General features: G+C 40.4%; 1 protein-coding gene across 3 annotated transcripts in view; it reads left to right on the top strand.

Annotated features, from left to right (window-relative positions):
• Window positions 1-8,263, top strand: part of HSD17B13 (hydroxysteroid 17-beta dehydrogenase 13) — a 20,592-nt gene extending 12,329 nt beyond the window's left edge. For 2 of the 3 annotated variants that reach the window (XM_003923988.4, XM_010334779.3), the window contains exons 6-7: window positions 969-1,085; window positions 6,275-6,650. In XM_003923988.4, coding sequence (XP_003924037.3) covers window positions 969-1,085; window positions 6,275-6,365 — 208 coding nt within the window. In that variant the 3' untranslated portion in view covers window positions 6,366-6,650. Of the gene's footprint in view, window positions 1-968; window positions 1,086-6,274 lie in introns of all 3 variants that reach the window. The other variant, XM_074396405.1, reaches the window with a different exon arrangement.
• Window positions 8,264-16,249: the final 7,986 nt, after the last annotated feature.

Genomic DNA, 16,249 nt, shown 5'->3' with positions numbered 1-16,249 from the left:
AGGAGTAGAGAATGGCCACTCCATGGCAGAAGAATGGCTTGAGCTGCTCCATCAAGGATACTTGGAGTTACTTCTTGATTATATGGTAAACAAGGGGTAGATTATTCATGAGTTTTCTGGGAAAGGGGTGGGCAATTCTCAGAACTGAGGTTTCCTCCCCTTTTTAGACCATAGAGGGTAACTTCCTGCCATTGCCATGGCATTGGTAAACTGTGATGGTGCCCAGCGGAAGTGTCTCTTAGCATGCTAATGTATTATCGTTAGCATTCGCTTGTAATGAGCAGTGAAGACAACCAGAGGTCACTTTCATCACTCTCTTGATTTTGGTGGGTTTGGGCTGGCTTCTTTACTGCACCCTATTTTATCAGCAAGGTCTTTATGACCTGAATCTTGTGCCAACCTTCTGTCTCATCCTGTGACAAAGAATGCCTTAACTTCCTGGGAATGCAGCCCAGTAGGTGTCAGCCTTATTCTACCCAGACCCTATTCAAGACGGAGTTGCTCTGATCTAAAAGCCTCTGACAAAATGACCTCAAAACAATTCAGCTTTATGGAATACCTCCACAAGAAAGAAAGTATGCTTAGCTATAGAATTTTCTCCGTGCATTGAACAGGCTGTGAGATGTCAGATGTGTCCTTCCTGACCCGTGATCAATCCTAGCCACTCCTCTGTCTTGTCTGGCTCCTCTACTCCTTACCATCTAATGACTCGCCACCATTTTGATATTTTGACTAAGTGAGCTGTGAAACACACCTAATGGATATGAAAGCCTAAGTTTGTGATAACAAAACATCCATGTGGGAGGTGGAGGAAGTGGGTAGAATGGCATTCATGTAGCAAATCTTGAAATATTTTAAATCTTCGTTCTAAATTTAGTAAAACTACAGGATAATTTTCCTGCTATCGTTTATTCATAAAATTAAAATTTTGAAAAATAAAAATAAACTTTTTCTCTTTTTAATCACAGATTATGGCCTGTGTTGGAAACAGATGAAGTTGCAAAAAATCTGATAGATGGAATACTTACCAATAAGAAAATGATTTTTGTTCCATCATATCTCAATATCTTTCTGATGCTACAGAAGTGAGTACAGTACAGAATACTTAAATACTAAAATGCCAGTAGAGCTATTATTTGTTTATTTATTTATTTTGAGACAGAATGTCACTCTGTCACCCAGGCTGGATTGCAGTGGCATGATCTTGACTCACGGCAACCTCCACCTCCCGGGTTCAAGCAATTCTCGTGCCTCAGACCCCCAAGTAACTAGAACTATAGGCGTGTGCTACCACACCACGCCCAGATAATTTTTATATTTTTTGGTAGAGACGGGGTTTCACCATGTTGGCCAGGCTGGACTCGAACTCCAGACTTCAAGTGATCCTCCTGCCTCGGCCTCCCAAAGTGCTGGGATTACAGGCATGAGCCACTGTGCTCTGCCCAATAGAGCTATTATTATGGAGAATCTTTCAGCTGTGAGAATTGGCATGGAAACTCTCCATCCCTAGGGAGAACAGTTAGGTTTCCTCTGTTATTTTCCAACCCAGTCTATAAAAAGAGAATGATTCATTTTCTCTACCAAATCTCCTGTCTCTCCCCAAACTTTGCTGAAGACTATTCTACCTAAAGGAAAGATCATTTTAAAAGAATGCAATATAGTGAAGTAGTTAATAATAAAGACTCAATTTTTAAAAGCCTGCTGGAAGTCTGGTTGGGATTCCACTGAATCTGTAGATCAACGGGGGAGAATTGATGTATCAACAATATTGAGTTTTCTAATCCAAGAATATAATATCTATTTTTTCAATCTTCTTCAAACTCTTTAAATCTTCAAATTGTATTATGTAATTTTTGGTGTTTCAGTGTTGCACATATTTTGTCAGATTTATTCCAAAGTATTTCATAGTTTTTATTTTTGTTTTTGGGTTTTTTTTTTTTTTTTTGAAACTGAGATTCACTCTTTTTGCCCAGGCTGGAGTGCAGTGGTGTGATCTCAGCCCCCTGCAACCTCCACTTCCCAGGTTCAAGCAATTCTCATGTCTCAGCCTCCCTAGTAGCTGAGATTACAGGTGCCCACCTCCATGCCCAACTAATTTTTTGTATTTTTAGTAGAAACGGGGTTTCTTCACCATGTTGGCCAGACTGGTCTCGAACTTCTGACCTCAGATGATCCATCCACCTAGGCCTCCCAAAGTGCTGGGATTACAGATGTGAGCCACCATGCCCAACCCTATTTCATAGTTGTTGACACTAATGCAAATGGCATTGAAAAATGCTTTATATTTCTCAGCTGGGCATAGTGGCTAATGCCTGTGATCCTAGCACTTTGGGAGGCAGAGGCAAGTGGATCAAAAGGTCAGGAGATCAAGACCATCCTGACCAATATGGTGAAACCCTGTCTCTACTAAAAAATACAAAAATTAGCTGGGCATGGTGGCACACATAGTCTCAGCTACTCGGGATGCTGAGGCAGGAAAATTGCTTGAACCTGGGAGGTTGAGGCTGCCATAAACCAAGATCGTGTCATTGCACTCCAACCTGGGTGACAGAGCAAGACTCTGTCTCAAAAAATATACATATATATGTATATATTTTTTATATATCATTTTTTTCTTTTTGTAGATTCCTAGGCCTCTAATTTTCTTTATGGAAAAGTTTTAAATTACAAATTTAATTCCTTTAATAGCTACATGGCTATTCAAGTTACTTACTAATTCTTGGTAATATGTGTCTTTCAAGAAATTTATCCGTTTTTTCTAAGTTGTAGAATTTCTTTGGCATAAATTTGTACATAACAGTCCCTTATTATCCTTTCAACGTGTTCAGAATGTCTCATTACTTTATTTATTTATTTATTTAGTAGGGAGAGTCTCACTTTGTTTCCCAGGTAACAAAGATTTTGAATGACTGGCCTCAAGCAATCCTCCTGCCTTGGCTTCCCAAAGTGCTGGGATTACAGGCATGAGCCACTGCACCTGGCCAAATGAAGATGGTGATAATATCTCCTTTATAAGGATGCTGTAAGAATAAAATAATGTAATACAAAGCACTGAAAAGGTGTAGACTTCAAATGTTGAAGTCTTGGAGAACAGAATTTATATGAAATAGCAATAGCAACAATTTCCCAGAGGAAATCATCTCTCAGCTTTCTTCTGAGGAACAGTTTATAGATTGAAATTGTGTCAGTGAAAAGATAACTATACTAACTTCATAAGTATATGACCTTTTTGAAACAAATTCATATAAACTATGAACAAACTTGAAATAGAACAATTCGAGAACAGGGTGCAAACTGCATTGGTGTATCAATTTGAATATTTTGTTTTAGCTTAAATAGACTAACTTGAGATATCATAGGAGAACCTTGACCCCCAAGAAACATCATCTCAAGAGTCGACTAGGCGGGGTGTGGTGGCTCATACCTGTAATCCCAGCTCTTTCAGAGGCCAAGGTAGGCAAATCACTTGAGGTCAGGAGTTTGAGACTAGCCTGGCCAACATGGTGAAACCCCATCTCTACTAAAAACACAAAAATTAGCAGGCATAGTGGCCTGCATCTGTAATCACTGGCACTCAGGAGGCTGAAGCAGGAGAATCTCTTGAACCAGGTAGGCGGAGGTTGTAGTGAGCTGAGATAATGCCACTGCACTCCAGCCTTAGCAACAGAGCAAGCCTCTGTCTTGGGGAAAAAAATAGTTGACTAAATTAGTATCTTGGTACTAAGCACTGTAGGAAGTGAGTTTCATGGAACCCCTACTCTCTTGGGGCCCAAAGCAAGTCATATTAATATTGAAAAATTTAAAAATTGGCCAGTTGTGATGGCTCATGTCTGTAATCCCAGCACTTTGGGAGGCTAAGGCCAGCAGATCACTTGGGGTCAGGAGTTCAAGACCAGCCTAGCCAACATGGTGAAATCCCACCTCTACTAAAAATACAAAAAAACCTTAGCTAGGTGTGGTGCAGGCACCTGTAATCCCAGCTACTCGGGAGGCTGAGGCAGAATTGTTTGAACCAGGGAGGCAGAGGTTGCAGTGAGCTGAGATTGTACCATTGCACTCTAGCCTGGGCAACGAGCAAAACTGCATCTCAAAAAAGGAAAAAAAAGAAAAATTCAAAAATCATAGCAGACATGCATATGACTAAGGTGATCAACACAATTATTCTGCCTGAGTTGGAGAATAGTATCCCAGTAAAATAAACAAGAGTCTCAAAGTCTTTTGTATACTTTGAAGCTGTCATGGTGATTTGTAACTAGGCAACAGGTATATATTGCTAATCTTCTTTGCATGTAATTCCTTTTACAGAGAGACACAATTTTATGAGCAGATGCAATTACTAGCACAAAGGTTGATTTGTGAAAGTAGTTTAAAGGCCCACACAAACTCTCTTCTTATCCTTGTCCTTCTCCCAGCAAAGATCTGCCCTGTCCCTTTGCTCACTCCCACCTAGCCACAAAACAAGGAAGTAGATCCTGTGTTAGGTCAACAATACCAAAGTGATTTTCAATATGACTTTCTTTGTAGAATATGTTATTTCTGCTTCTTAACATAACATTCACTCATACTCTCTTCCTTTTCTCTTCCTTTCTCTCTCTTTTTTTTTTTTTTTTTTTTTTTTTGCAAGACAGAGTATCACTCTGTTGCCCAGGCTAGAGTGCAATGGCACAATCTTGGCTTACAGCAACCTCTGCCTCCCAGGTTCAAGTGATTCTCCTGCCTCAGGAGCCTGAGTAGCTGAGATTACAGGCATATGCCACGATGCCCAGCTAAACTTTTTGTATTTTTAGTAGTAATGGGGTTTCACCATGTTGGCCAGGCTGGTCTCGAACTCCTGACCTCGTGATCCACCTGCTTCGCCCTCCCAAAGTGCTGGGATTACAGGTGTGAGCCACTGCATCCGGCCGCTCTCTTCCTTTCATCTGGCTACTCAACTCTCATGCATTCCCAGACATCAGTTGTCCTTTAGAAGCTTTCCTCCACTATCCCAGCCTATGTGAATCCTCCTTCCAGTTATAGCCCTTAATTCTAGATGGCTGATATTTTTGAATAATTGTTTTAAGATGGCCATCTTAGCCTCTCAGCTAAACAATAAGTTCCTCAAAGACAATAGGTATTTTTTAAGTACTTCAGTTTACCTTATTATAGAGTGCATAATAGATATTCAGTAAGTAGAAAAGGAGAGGTGGAGGGTTGTGTAGAATGGATTCTGGTGGTGTCTCTAGGTGAGCTTTTAGCATCAAGATTAATCAGCAGTTTTAGCAATGAGCTCAGATATTCAGTTTTAGATCTTTACTTATGTAAGATAAGGCAGTGAGAAGAGTGGTATATATCAGTGCTTTCTTTATATCTGCATACAATTTGAACTGTGAATATTACAAAGGTGCAAACATAGGTTCAGATAGACTGAGTGATTTTAAATGACCAAAGATGAGCCGTGGTAAGCAACCTGGGTATCTTAGGCTACACTCCCTGGAGAGGGAATATTCCCAAAAACATCTTCAGAGGGATGAACCACACGAAACTCAGTAAAACGTAAATCACGAAGAAGACTGATCACTCTCTTTAGGACATGCAATCAGAATTTTGATGCATGATTACAATTACTAATGTACTCTGCTGCAGGAAGTTAATAAAGTTACTTTTTTGCAGGCTGGAATGTCTTGATGCTGTTATCAGAACACATTTTTCCCCCTTTCTTCCAGCTTCAAATGCAGATTCGTCATTGGGCTGACTTCTAATAATTGCAATGTTTTCTGCATTGAACTTGCAGCAGAAGCCTGACAAAATAGTGTATGTTTAGGCAATAATTTATTTATTTATTTTCAGTTTTTATTTTTTATTTATGTGTTTATTTTTGAGAAAGAGTTTCACTCTTGTCGCCCAGGCTGGAGTGCAATGGGGTGATCTCAGCTCACTGCAACCTCCGTGTTTAGGCAATAATTTAGACTTTACCTTACTTGTCATTACTATAGCAACTACTATAGCTACAAGGCATAATTTTACTGTCTCATTTAAATGTTACGAATTTGAATATTTTTACACTTTTCCTAATGAAGTCCACTGTGAAACCATGTCCAAAAAAAAAGGAAAAAGAAAAGAAAGAAAGATGTACACATAAAGAGGTGGTTGCAAAGGAAGAAAAGAAGAACGGAGGAAAATTCAGTGCCAACCAGATAACTCTCAGGGTATTCTAACTGATCAAAAAATAGAAAGAACTCTGTTGTCAAGCATTTTAAACTGAAAAATTTTCAATTTCTTTTTCTTTTTTGTACAGGTTCCTTCCTGAACGTGCCTTAGCGATTGTAAATCGTATGCAGAATATTCAATTTGAAGCAGTGATTGGCCACAAAGTCAAAATGAAATGAGTAAATAAGCTCCAGCCAGAGATGTATGGATGATAATGATATGAATCTAAGTTTAGAATCAATGCCTCAAAGCTTTATTTCACATTTTTTTCCAGTCCTGTTAATATTTAAAACATTGGCTTGGCACTAGCCCCAGTCAAATGAGCAAGACTAATGGCCTGTTTCTCTGTTTCTCAAGAATATTAATGTAGTTTTTAATAGTCAGGGCTGTTTTTCCTTTCATGCTTCTTAAAAACTTTTGTGGTTACATAAACATACTTAAAAGCTTTTCTTTAAGATGGTTTATTTTATTTTTCCATTCAAAGGTGAACAAAAGCTACCTCCCTAAGAGTAACTACAAAGATAACTTAAATTTCACAATACAGGTATATATACAGTCACAATACAAAACCATGCAAAATTTCAATTTGCTGTAAGTACATTTATCTGAGCCATGTATTTAATTGTTACATATAGATGATCTATAATTGATCATGAGAAAAGTGAAGTTAACATATTATAAATGGTATTTATTGATTACTTTCTATCCACCTTTAGTTCAGAAGGGATTTCCAGAGCTTACCAGAGTATCTAAAATTATAAAGCACACAGTCTTGAGGCAATAAGAGAGTACAGTATAGTGATACATGCTCAGATTTCAAATTAAATATAAGGGGAGCAAGATACAATATTAAAATAACCATTGCACCTAAACAGAATTACCATATGATCCAGCAATTTCACTTCTGGGTATATACCCAAAGGAATTGAAAAGAAAACTCAAACAGATATTGGTACACCCACGTTCACAGCAGCATTATTCACTGTAGACAAAAAGTGGAAGTAATCCAAATATCCATCATTGGATGAAAGGGTAAACAAAATGTGACATATACATACAGTGGCATATTATCCAGCTTTAAACAAGAGGAAATTTCTGATACATGGTACACATGGATGAACCTTGGGAACTTTGTGCTAAGTGAAATGGGCTAACCACAAAAGTACAAAGTATAAATGGTGTATGATCCCAATTACATGAGGTACCTAGAATAATCAGATACACAGAGACAGGAAGTAGAATGGTGGTTGCAGGGGCTGAGGGAAGTGGATAATAGGGAGTTATTATTTAATGGGTACAGAGTGTCAGTTTACGAAGATAAAAAAGTTCTGGAGATGGATGGTGGTGATGACTGCAAAATGTGAATGTACTTGATACCACTGAACTTTACACTAAAAATAGTTAAAACCAGCCAGGCGCGGTGGCTCACACCTGTAATCCCAGCACTTTGGGAGGCCGAGGCAGGCAGATCACCTGAGGTTGGGAGTTCAAGAGCAGCCTGACTAACATGGAGAAACCCCATCTCTTAAAAAAAAAAAAGAAAGAAAGAAAATAAAGAAAAACAAAACAAAACAAAACAAAAAAAAAACCAACATTGATTTCTCACCATTCTGGAGCTGGAAAATCCAAGATCAAGGCACCAGCGATCTGGTGTCTGGTGAGAGCCCACTTCCTGGTTTGCTGGTGGCTGTTTTCTCCTTACAGCCTCGCATGGCAGAGAGGGGAGAAGCAAACTCTCTCGTATGTCTTCTTTTAGGGACACTAGTCCCATTCATGTGGGCTCCATCCTTACGTTCTCATTAACTTCCCAAAGTCCCCATCCCCTAATACCATCACATTAAAGGTTATGTTTAATTCAACATAAGAATTTCAAGGGAGACACATTCAGTCTCTAACACCAACTCATCTTTCCAAAGTTAAGAGGAAACAAACTCCACCATTCAAGCACCAAACTGGATAATCTTAGAGAGTGCCTTGACGTGACAACTTCAGATTTTCAGCAGCATCAAAGTGTCTTAGTGTTTTCTCTAAGACTTCAAACAACTCAGATGATCAGCACAGTTTAGGGAAAAAATTCTGACATCAAAAACTATATGCTATTAACTACATCTTACTACCAAAACTAGTTGCATATTTTAAAATCAGTGGCACAATTGACAAATTTGAATAAGGCCTGTAGATTAGTTATAAAATAAAAACAATGTTAGTTTACCAGTTTTAATAATTGTACCATGGTTTACATAAAATATCGCTATTTGGAGAAACTGGTGAAGGCGATACTTGTACTATTTTTGCCACAACTTTATACTCTTGAAATTATTTCAAAATGAAACATTTTTGAATTAAAATTTTTCTTCTGTGAGTGCTAATTCCTCTATATGTAATTGGCATCTTTTCGGTCAAACTTAATACTTTGCCCTTTTAAAATCCTAAATTTGATGGAAATCACATACTATTAAGGTAAAAATGAGAGAGTGATAATCTTGGTTATTCTACATCTGAGCAAGAAGCAGGTAATGCTGGGAACTTCCTGCACAGAGACCCAGCTACCATTCTTCTTCTTCTTCCTTTTTTTTTTTTTTTTTTTCATTTTTAGAGATGGGTCTCACTGTGTCACCCAGACAGGAGCATAGTGGTGTGATCATAGCTCATTGTCACTTCAAACTCCTGAGTTCAAGCAATCTTCCTAGCTCTCTGCCTCCCTAGTAGCTGGAACTACAGAGGCACACAGCCACTCTTGGCTAATTTTTATTTTTTGTAGAGACAGGGTGTTGCTATGTTGCCCAGCCTGGTCTCAAACTCCTGGTTTCAAGCAATCTTCCCACCTTGGCCTCCTAAAGTGCTGGGATTATAGGTGTGAGCCACCATGCCTGGCCTTAATATTATTAACAATTTCGAACAAAGGGTCCTACATTTTCATTTTGCACAGGGTCCAAATTAGGTAGCTGATCCTGGCTGAAGGCACCTTCGGTTCCAATAAGGTCTCATTGGGATAAGATTTTATTTTTTATTTATTTATTTATTTTTATTTATTTGGATAAGATTTTATAGGCACCACAGCCTTCAGTGCCTAAATCCCTGCCAGAGTCCAGTCCCTTTAAGCTGAAAGTGAGACTCCAGCCTCAAGGGTGTTTATAATTTACCTGAAAAGTACTTAGTGAATGTTAATTCCCACCCATTTCCCTCATTCTTCCTCTCTCTCCTCCCCATTTTCCATCCTTCCCTTCCCTTTTCTTCCCCATCTTATTCTCCTTTCTTCGTCCATTTCTTCCCCTTCTAGTTCTCCCACTACCTTACCTATTTTTCCTGCCCCATTCTGTCTCTCCTCCCCTATTTCTAAGGTTTCAAATTCTCAGTCCTTTCTTCTATCCCTCCTTCCCCTTCTATCCTACCCATATCCACCCACATTCCCTGTTCTGGGTGGGGCCTTCGAGAGCTGGTGACCCAGGAGCTGGTGTGGCCAGAGACAAGAAGTTTTGGTGCTTCAACTAATGCCAACTCTAAGATCCCAGAATGACCAAACTTGGGCTACTCTGGTCATGCAGAGAGGAAATCAATTACTGTCTCTTGACTTTTCCAATTTACATTTCAAATTTGTATTCCCTCTTTTCTGTTCATTTTGGATTGAATCCAAGAAAAAAATCCACCTTTGGATGTCTTGAAGAGGAACTTACCTCTTTCAAATGATCTGAAGGCTGGGTGCAGTGGCTCATGCCTGTAATCTCAACATTTTGAAAGGACAAGAGAAGATTGCTTGAGCCCAGGAGATCAAAACTAGCTTGGGCAGCATAGCAAGACCTTGTCTTTACAAAAAATCAAAAAATTAGCCAAGTATGGTGGTGTGCAGCTGTAGTCCAAGCTACTCAGTAAGCTAAGGCAGGAGGAGCACTTGAACCTGGGAGGTTAAGGCCCCAGTGACCTATGCTGGTGTCATTGCATTCAAACGTGAGCAAGAGAGTGAGACCCTGCCTCAAAAAAAATAAAGAAATAAAAATAAAGAAAGAAAAGAAAACAAAAAGAAGAAATGACCTGAAAATAGATCTGAAGGAAAGGAAATAAGACTAGAACTCTCTCAAGGTCCTGAAGTCTTATAAATTTGCAGAAGGCAAGGTTAGTCTGTGGTCAATCCTGTCAACATAAAAACCTTACGTTGCTTATTCATGCTTACATAACATATCACCAGAGGTGGCTGCATCTCATTAGAGTCTCCATGCTCTTCATAGAAGGTACTGTCCTTTTTTTTTTTTTTTTTTTTTTTTTTTCAGAACCTTGCTAAACAGCAGAAAGGTAAGGATTACAAATCTCTGCTAGCAAAGCTCAAACAGAAACAAACAAAACACATCTCAGGGTGGTGCCAAAACCAATGGCAGCAGTAGTTTTTATTTGCCCAAGCCCCTGCCCAGTGGGAGTCTGCTGATTTTGGTGTGAAGAACTTTGTTCCCTTTCAGTAAAATCAAAACACATTGGGACAGAGGTGTCAGCTGGGTTCATACAAAGGAATATATTTTCTTAGTTCAGACACAGTGGAAAATGAACTAATCTAGAGTAGGTTCTGGAAAAGAAATCATATTCTTTTCATGGCAGGAAGAGTGGGAAGAGGTAGAGGCCTTTCAGTATTGTTTGTTTTATGTATGTTTAAGGGACAGTGGTTTTCTAGAAATAGAGAAAGTGTTGTGGGATAAAGAAAGAGAATGATCATTTTGTTGGATCAGGTGACCAAAAATGTTTTGCCAAGTTAAGTAAAGGGTGAGTAGCCTGTGAGGTGCAGTGGCTCATGCTTGTAATCCCAGCACTTTAAGGGGCTGAGGAAGGGAGATCCCTTGAGCTCAGGAGTTTGAGACCAGCCTGGGCAACATGGGCCCTGCCTCTACAATTTTCTTTTTTTTTTTTTGAGATGGAATTTCACTCTTGTTGCCCAGGCTGGAGTGCAATGGCGTGATCTCAGCTCACCATAACCTCTGCCTCCTGTGTTCAAGCAATTCTCCTGCCTCAGCCTCCCAAGTAGCTGGGATTACAGGTGCCTGCCACTACGCCCAGCTAATTTCATATTTTTAGTAGAAATGGGGTTTCTCCATGTTGATCGGGCTGATCTTGAACTCCCAACCTCAGGTAATCCATCTACCTCAGCCTCCCAAAGTGCTGTGATTACAGGCGTGAGCCATCATGCCCAGCCTTTTTATTTTATTTCATTTTTTTTTTTTAATTAGCTCAGTGTGATGGTATGCACCTGTAGCCCCAGCTACTCAGGAGGCTGAGGTGGGAGGATGGCTTGAGCCAGGAGTTTGAGACCCTAGTGAGCTATGATTGCACCATCACACTCCAGCCTGGGCTGTGGGCAGCAATAGCCGCCATTTTGTGATCTGCTCAGCCATGTTGTGGTTTGCGTTTAATGTTTCCTGTTGACAAGTTTCAGTCTTTGTTTCCTCGCTGATAAGTTTCAGTAATGTTTCAGTTTCTGTTTCCCCGCTGATAAGTTTCAGTAATGTTTCAGTTTTGAAGGCCGGAATTTCCCAACTGCAAGCTTCCTTTGCCCCGCCTCTCTGCCTGCGCCTATTTAACCTGTGAGCTTAGCAACAATAAACGAGACTTGATCAGACTCCTGTCTTGTCTCCATTCTTCGGGTCTCCTGCCCATCCATCCCCACTCCCTCCCTTCGAGCTCCTGTTGTTGTCCTGCAGGTCAGGACACTGGGCAACAAGATGAGCTCCTGTCTCAAAAAAAAATTAAAAAGTATGAGCAGCCTGATAGTTTGTTAGAGTAACACAAATTTCTGTAAGAAATAAATCCAAAATTTCTAGTGTTAATTAACAAAATGAAAGTTTTTTTCTTACTCTTATAAAGGCCCAGTGCAGGGATACCTTGTCAGCCAGCAGCTTCCGTCAAGATTCTGCAGGGCAGGGTCCTTCCTTCTAACTTGACTGCTTTCTAGGGCCTCAAAGTCCTTTGAAGTAAATGGTATAAGAGAGAATGAAGAAGCCTCACCTGCTTCTTAAAAACCATCAGCCCAGCGGGGTGCAGTGGCTCATGACTATAATCCCAGCACTTTGGGAGGCCAAGGTAGGCAGATCACTTGAGGCCAGGAGTTCAAGACCAGCCTGGTCAACATGGTGAAACCCTATCTCTTCCAAAATACAAAAATTAGCCAGGTGTGGTGAAGCATATCTGTAATGTCAGCACTTTGGGAGTCCAAGGCAGGTGGATCACTTGAGGTGAGGAGTTTGAGACCAACCTGGTCAACATGGGGGAACCCTGTCTTTACTAAAAATACAAAAATTAGGCATGGTGGCACACCTGTAGTCCCAGCTACTTGGGCGGCTGAGGCAGGAGAATTGCTGGAACCCAAGAGGCGGAGGTTATAGTGAGTGGAGAGCATGCCACCACCCTCCAGCCTGGGTGACAGAGCGAGAATCCATCTCAAAAAAAAAAAAAGAAAAGAAAAAGAAGTGAATGTACTTAATGTTGCTGAATTGTAAACTTAAAAATGGTTAAAAGAGTACAATTTATGTTATGTATATTTTACCATAAATTTCATTTAAAACCCCCAACACAGAAGTAGTGGAGAGGGTCTGGGCATAAACCACCTTTGTCTGGGCAGCAGATTCTCAGTAATAATTCCACACTGGCAGCATGAGGTTTTGATGGACATCTAACCTTTTCTACCACAATCGGGAAGGGTAAGAGGAAGGCACCGAGTGGGGATCCTTACGCACCCCTACTCAAATAAAATATATCACGGTCGGTATTTGCTTTCAACGTTAATAGCCTATCCTTACCTTTTTGAATAAGTTATTTATATAGTTAATATTTACTGAGCCTTTACAATGCCACAGTCAGTGCTGTAAATGTCCTGCATATATTATTTAACCACATGAGGTAGATACTCTTATTATCCCTCCTTTAAGATAAAAAACCCAAGGCACAAAGAAACTCTATAACTAGGCCAGGACTGAATGGCATAGCCAGGATTAGATCCATAGTCTAATTCTAGAGCCCATATGCTTAACCAGAATGCCATATTGCCTTCTGGGAAGCTGTAGTGCATTCTGACTAATTAATGATATATTTGGCTAAGACCATGGTTCTGCTGTTTTTAATACAAACTTACACAAAAGAAAAGTTTTATTTCTCTGTCATTTAGTCTAAGCTGTTAGATGGCCCCAGAGAAGAGGCTGGCACTGCTCTGTGGGATCATTTAGGGACCCAAACTCTTTCTACCTTGTTGCTCCATCTTTCTCTACGGTGTGTGCCCCTTGTCCAACAGCGCACCCCTTGTTCAGTCCAAAGGAAGTGGGAAAGAGGAAGCGGAGGGCAAGCAGCTTTCTTCTAAGCACAGGTGATCCCTGAACAACAAGGATTTGGACTGCATGGGTCCATTTAGATCATGGATTTTCTTCTGCCTCTACCACCCCTGAGACAGCAAGACTGACCCTTACTCTTCCTCCTCCTCCTCAACCTATTCAACATGAAGATGACTAGGATGAAGACCTTTACAATGACTCACTTCCACTTAAAGAATAGCAAATGTATTTTCTCCTCCTTATTTTCTTAATAGCATTTTCTTTTTCCTAGCTTACTTCATTGTAAGAATATAGTATGTAACAAATATAACATACCAAATATGTGTTAATCATTCATGTGATGAGTAAGGCTTCAGTCAACAGTAGGCTACTAGTAGTTAAGTTTGGAAAAACTTAAAAACAAAGTTATTTTAGATTTTCAACTGTGCAGGGGATTGGCACCCTTGACCCCTTTGCTGTTCAAGCATCCACTATACACAACCTGGAATTTGCACACATTTCCACACCAGACTTAATTTAGTCACATGCTCACACCTAACTGTGACAAGACCTGGGAATGTAGTGTCTAGCTAGACAGCCATGTATACATTTGCAACTCAGGGGAGACTTGATATGAGCAATCTGCCATGCATGGGCAATCACAGAAAGATCACATGTAATTATCAGACCACACGTAGAAGCAGGGAACCAAAGATGGATCGTTATTAAAAAGAATGTGTAGGAAAAGCAACTTGTGCTGGCTGTGGTGGCTAATGCCTGTAATCCCAGCACTTTGGGGAGGCCAAGGCAGGCGAATCACAAGGTCAGAAGCTGAAGATCATCTTGGCCAACATGGTGAAATCCTGTCTCTACTAAAAATACAAAAATTAGCTGGGCGTGATGGCGTGCACCTGTGATCCCAGCTACCCTGGAGGCTGAGGCAGGAGAACTGCTTGAACCTGAGTGTCAGAAGTTGCAGTGAGCCGAGATCGCATCACTGCACTCCAGGCTGGTGACAGAGTGAGACTGTCAAGAAAGATAGAAAGAGAAAGAAAGAAAGAGAGAGAGAGAGTGAGAAAGAACAAAAAAGAAAGAAAGGGAGGGAGGAAGGGAGGGTAGGAGAAGAGGAAGGATGAAGAAAGGAGGGAAGGAAGGAAAGAAGGAAGGAAGAGCAAATTGGAAAATGTCTAAGTCATTTAGAGAATAAGGTGAAAAATAGCCTGAGGAAATGGGTTAGCACTGCTTGGTGGTGGGATGAGCCCTGATTTTGGATTCCAAAATACTCAGTTTCTAAATTTGGCTCTGTCCCTACTAGTGTGTGAGCTTGAACAATTAACTTCTCTCAGCTTCATTTTTCTCATCTATAAAACAAAATTGACAGCAATATTTGCTTTTAGAATGATTTTGGCAAATAGTAAGATGAAGTATGTGATGTCTAGAAAACATGTCAAGTTTAACATTTCCAAAACCAAACTCTCAATATTCTTTCCCAAACTTATTTTTCTCATCGTCTTCTTTATCACAGTAAGTGGCAACTCCATCTTTCTGACTTCTCCAACTAAAATCCTTGGAGTAATCATTGGCTGTCAACCTTCATCTTCATATCTAAACCATCAGCAAATCCTCTCCACTGTTCTTGCAAACGAGGACCAGAATTCAACCACTTCCCTCTATTTGTCCTGCTACCTCGCTGATCCAAGTCATTTTGCTCTGCCTGGAAGGTTGCAATACCCTAAGTGTTCTGTGCTTCTTCCTGAGCTTCCTGTAGTATTCCCCACATGCCAGCATCATCTTTTTAAGTATAAAACTTACCAGCTAGGCACAGTGGCTCATGCCAGTAATACCAGTACATTGAGAGGCTGAGGCGGGTGGATTACCTGAGCCCAGGAGTTTGAGATCAGCCTGGGCAACAAGTAGAGTGAGAGGCCTCTTCTTTACAAAAAATAAACAAAATTAACCAGGTATAGTGGTGCACATCTGTGGTCCTATCTATTCTGGAGGCTGAGGTGGAAGAATCGCCTGAGCCTGGGATGCAGAGGCTGTAGTGAGCCGAGATCACACTACCACAGTCAAGCCTAGGCAACAGAACCAATCCCTGTCTCAAAAAACAAACAAATGAAAAGACTTATAATGTTCAGGGTCCTTCTTTTTTGCCTCCCTTGGAGTAAAACCCTTCACAATCTGGTACCTCATTAATTCTCTGATGTCATCTCTAATTACCCTCACCCTTGCTTAATTCCAGCAGAACGTGGAGATCACAAGTGTTAGAGAAGCAGCCTGTGAAACAGAGCTGGGCTGCATGTATTATTATAATTCTCCAGCCAAGTAAAACCAAACCCACACCAGGAAAAGAAAGAAAAAGACGTCCGAAGCACTTCAGTGTCTGAAACTATTCTTTTGAAAGGATGTAAAGGAGGAAGTTTTTATTTTGAAAAATGCTTCTTGTCAAAGGAATCATATGGAAAAGTAGATAAAGTATCATTTGGGCCTCAGTTCAAATGTCATCTCCTCAGGATGGCCTTCTGCGACCATCCCATCTAAATCAGCCACCCGATCACTCTTCACACTATCATATTTCTTTCATAGCACGTCCCACTGTCTGATATTTGCTTACTATTTATTTACTTATTTATTTATTTATTTATTTATTTGAGACAGATTCTTGCTCTATTGCCCAGGCTGGAGTGCAGTGCTGCAATCCTGGCTCACTGCAACCTCTGCCTCCCAGGTTCAAGCAATTCTCCTGCCTCAGCCTCATGAGTAGCTGGGATTATAGGCATCCCACC

This window comes from Saimiri boliviensis, chromosome 3 (assembly GCF_048565385.1).
Source record: "Saimiri boliviensis isolate mSaiBol1 chromosome 3, mSaiBol1.pri, whole genome shotgun sequence".
Classification (NCBI taxonomy): Eukaryota; Metazoa; Chordata; class Mammalia; order Primates; family Cebidae; genus Saimiri; species Saimiri boliviensis.
The sequence above is the reverse complement of the archived record's forward strand: the minus strand, read 5'-3'. Positions and strand labels throughout refer to the sequence as shown.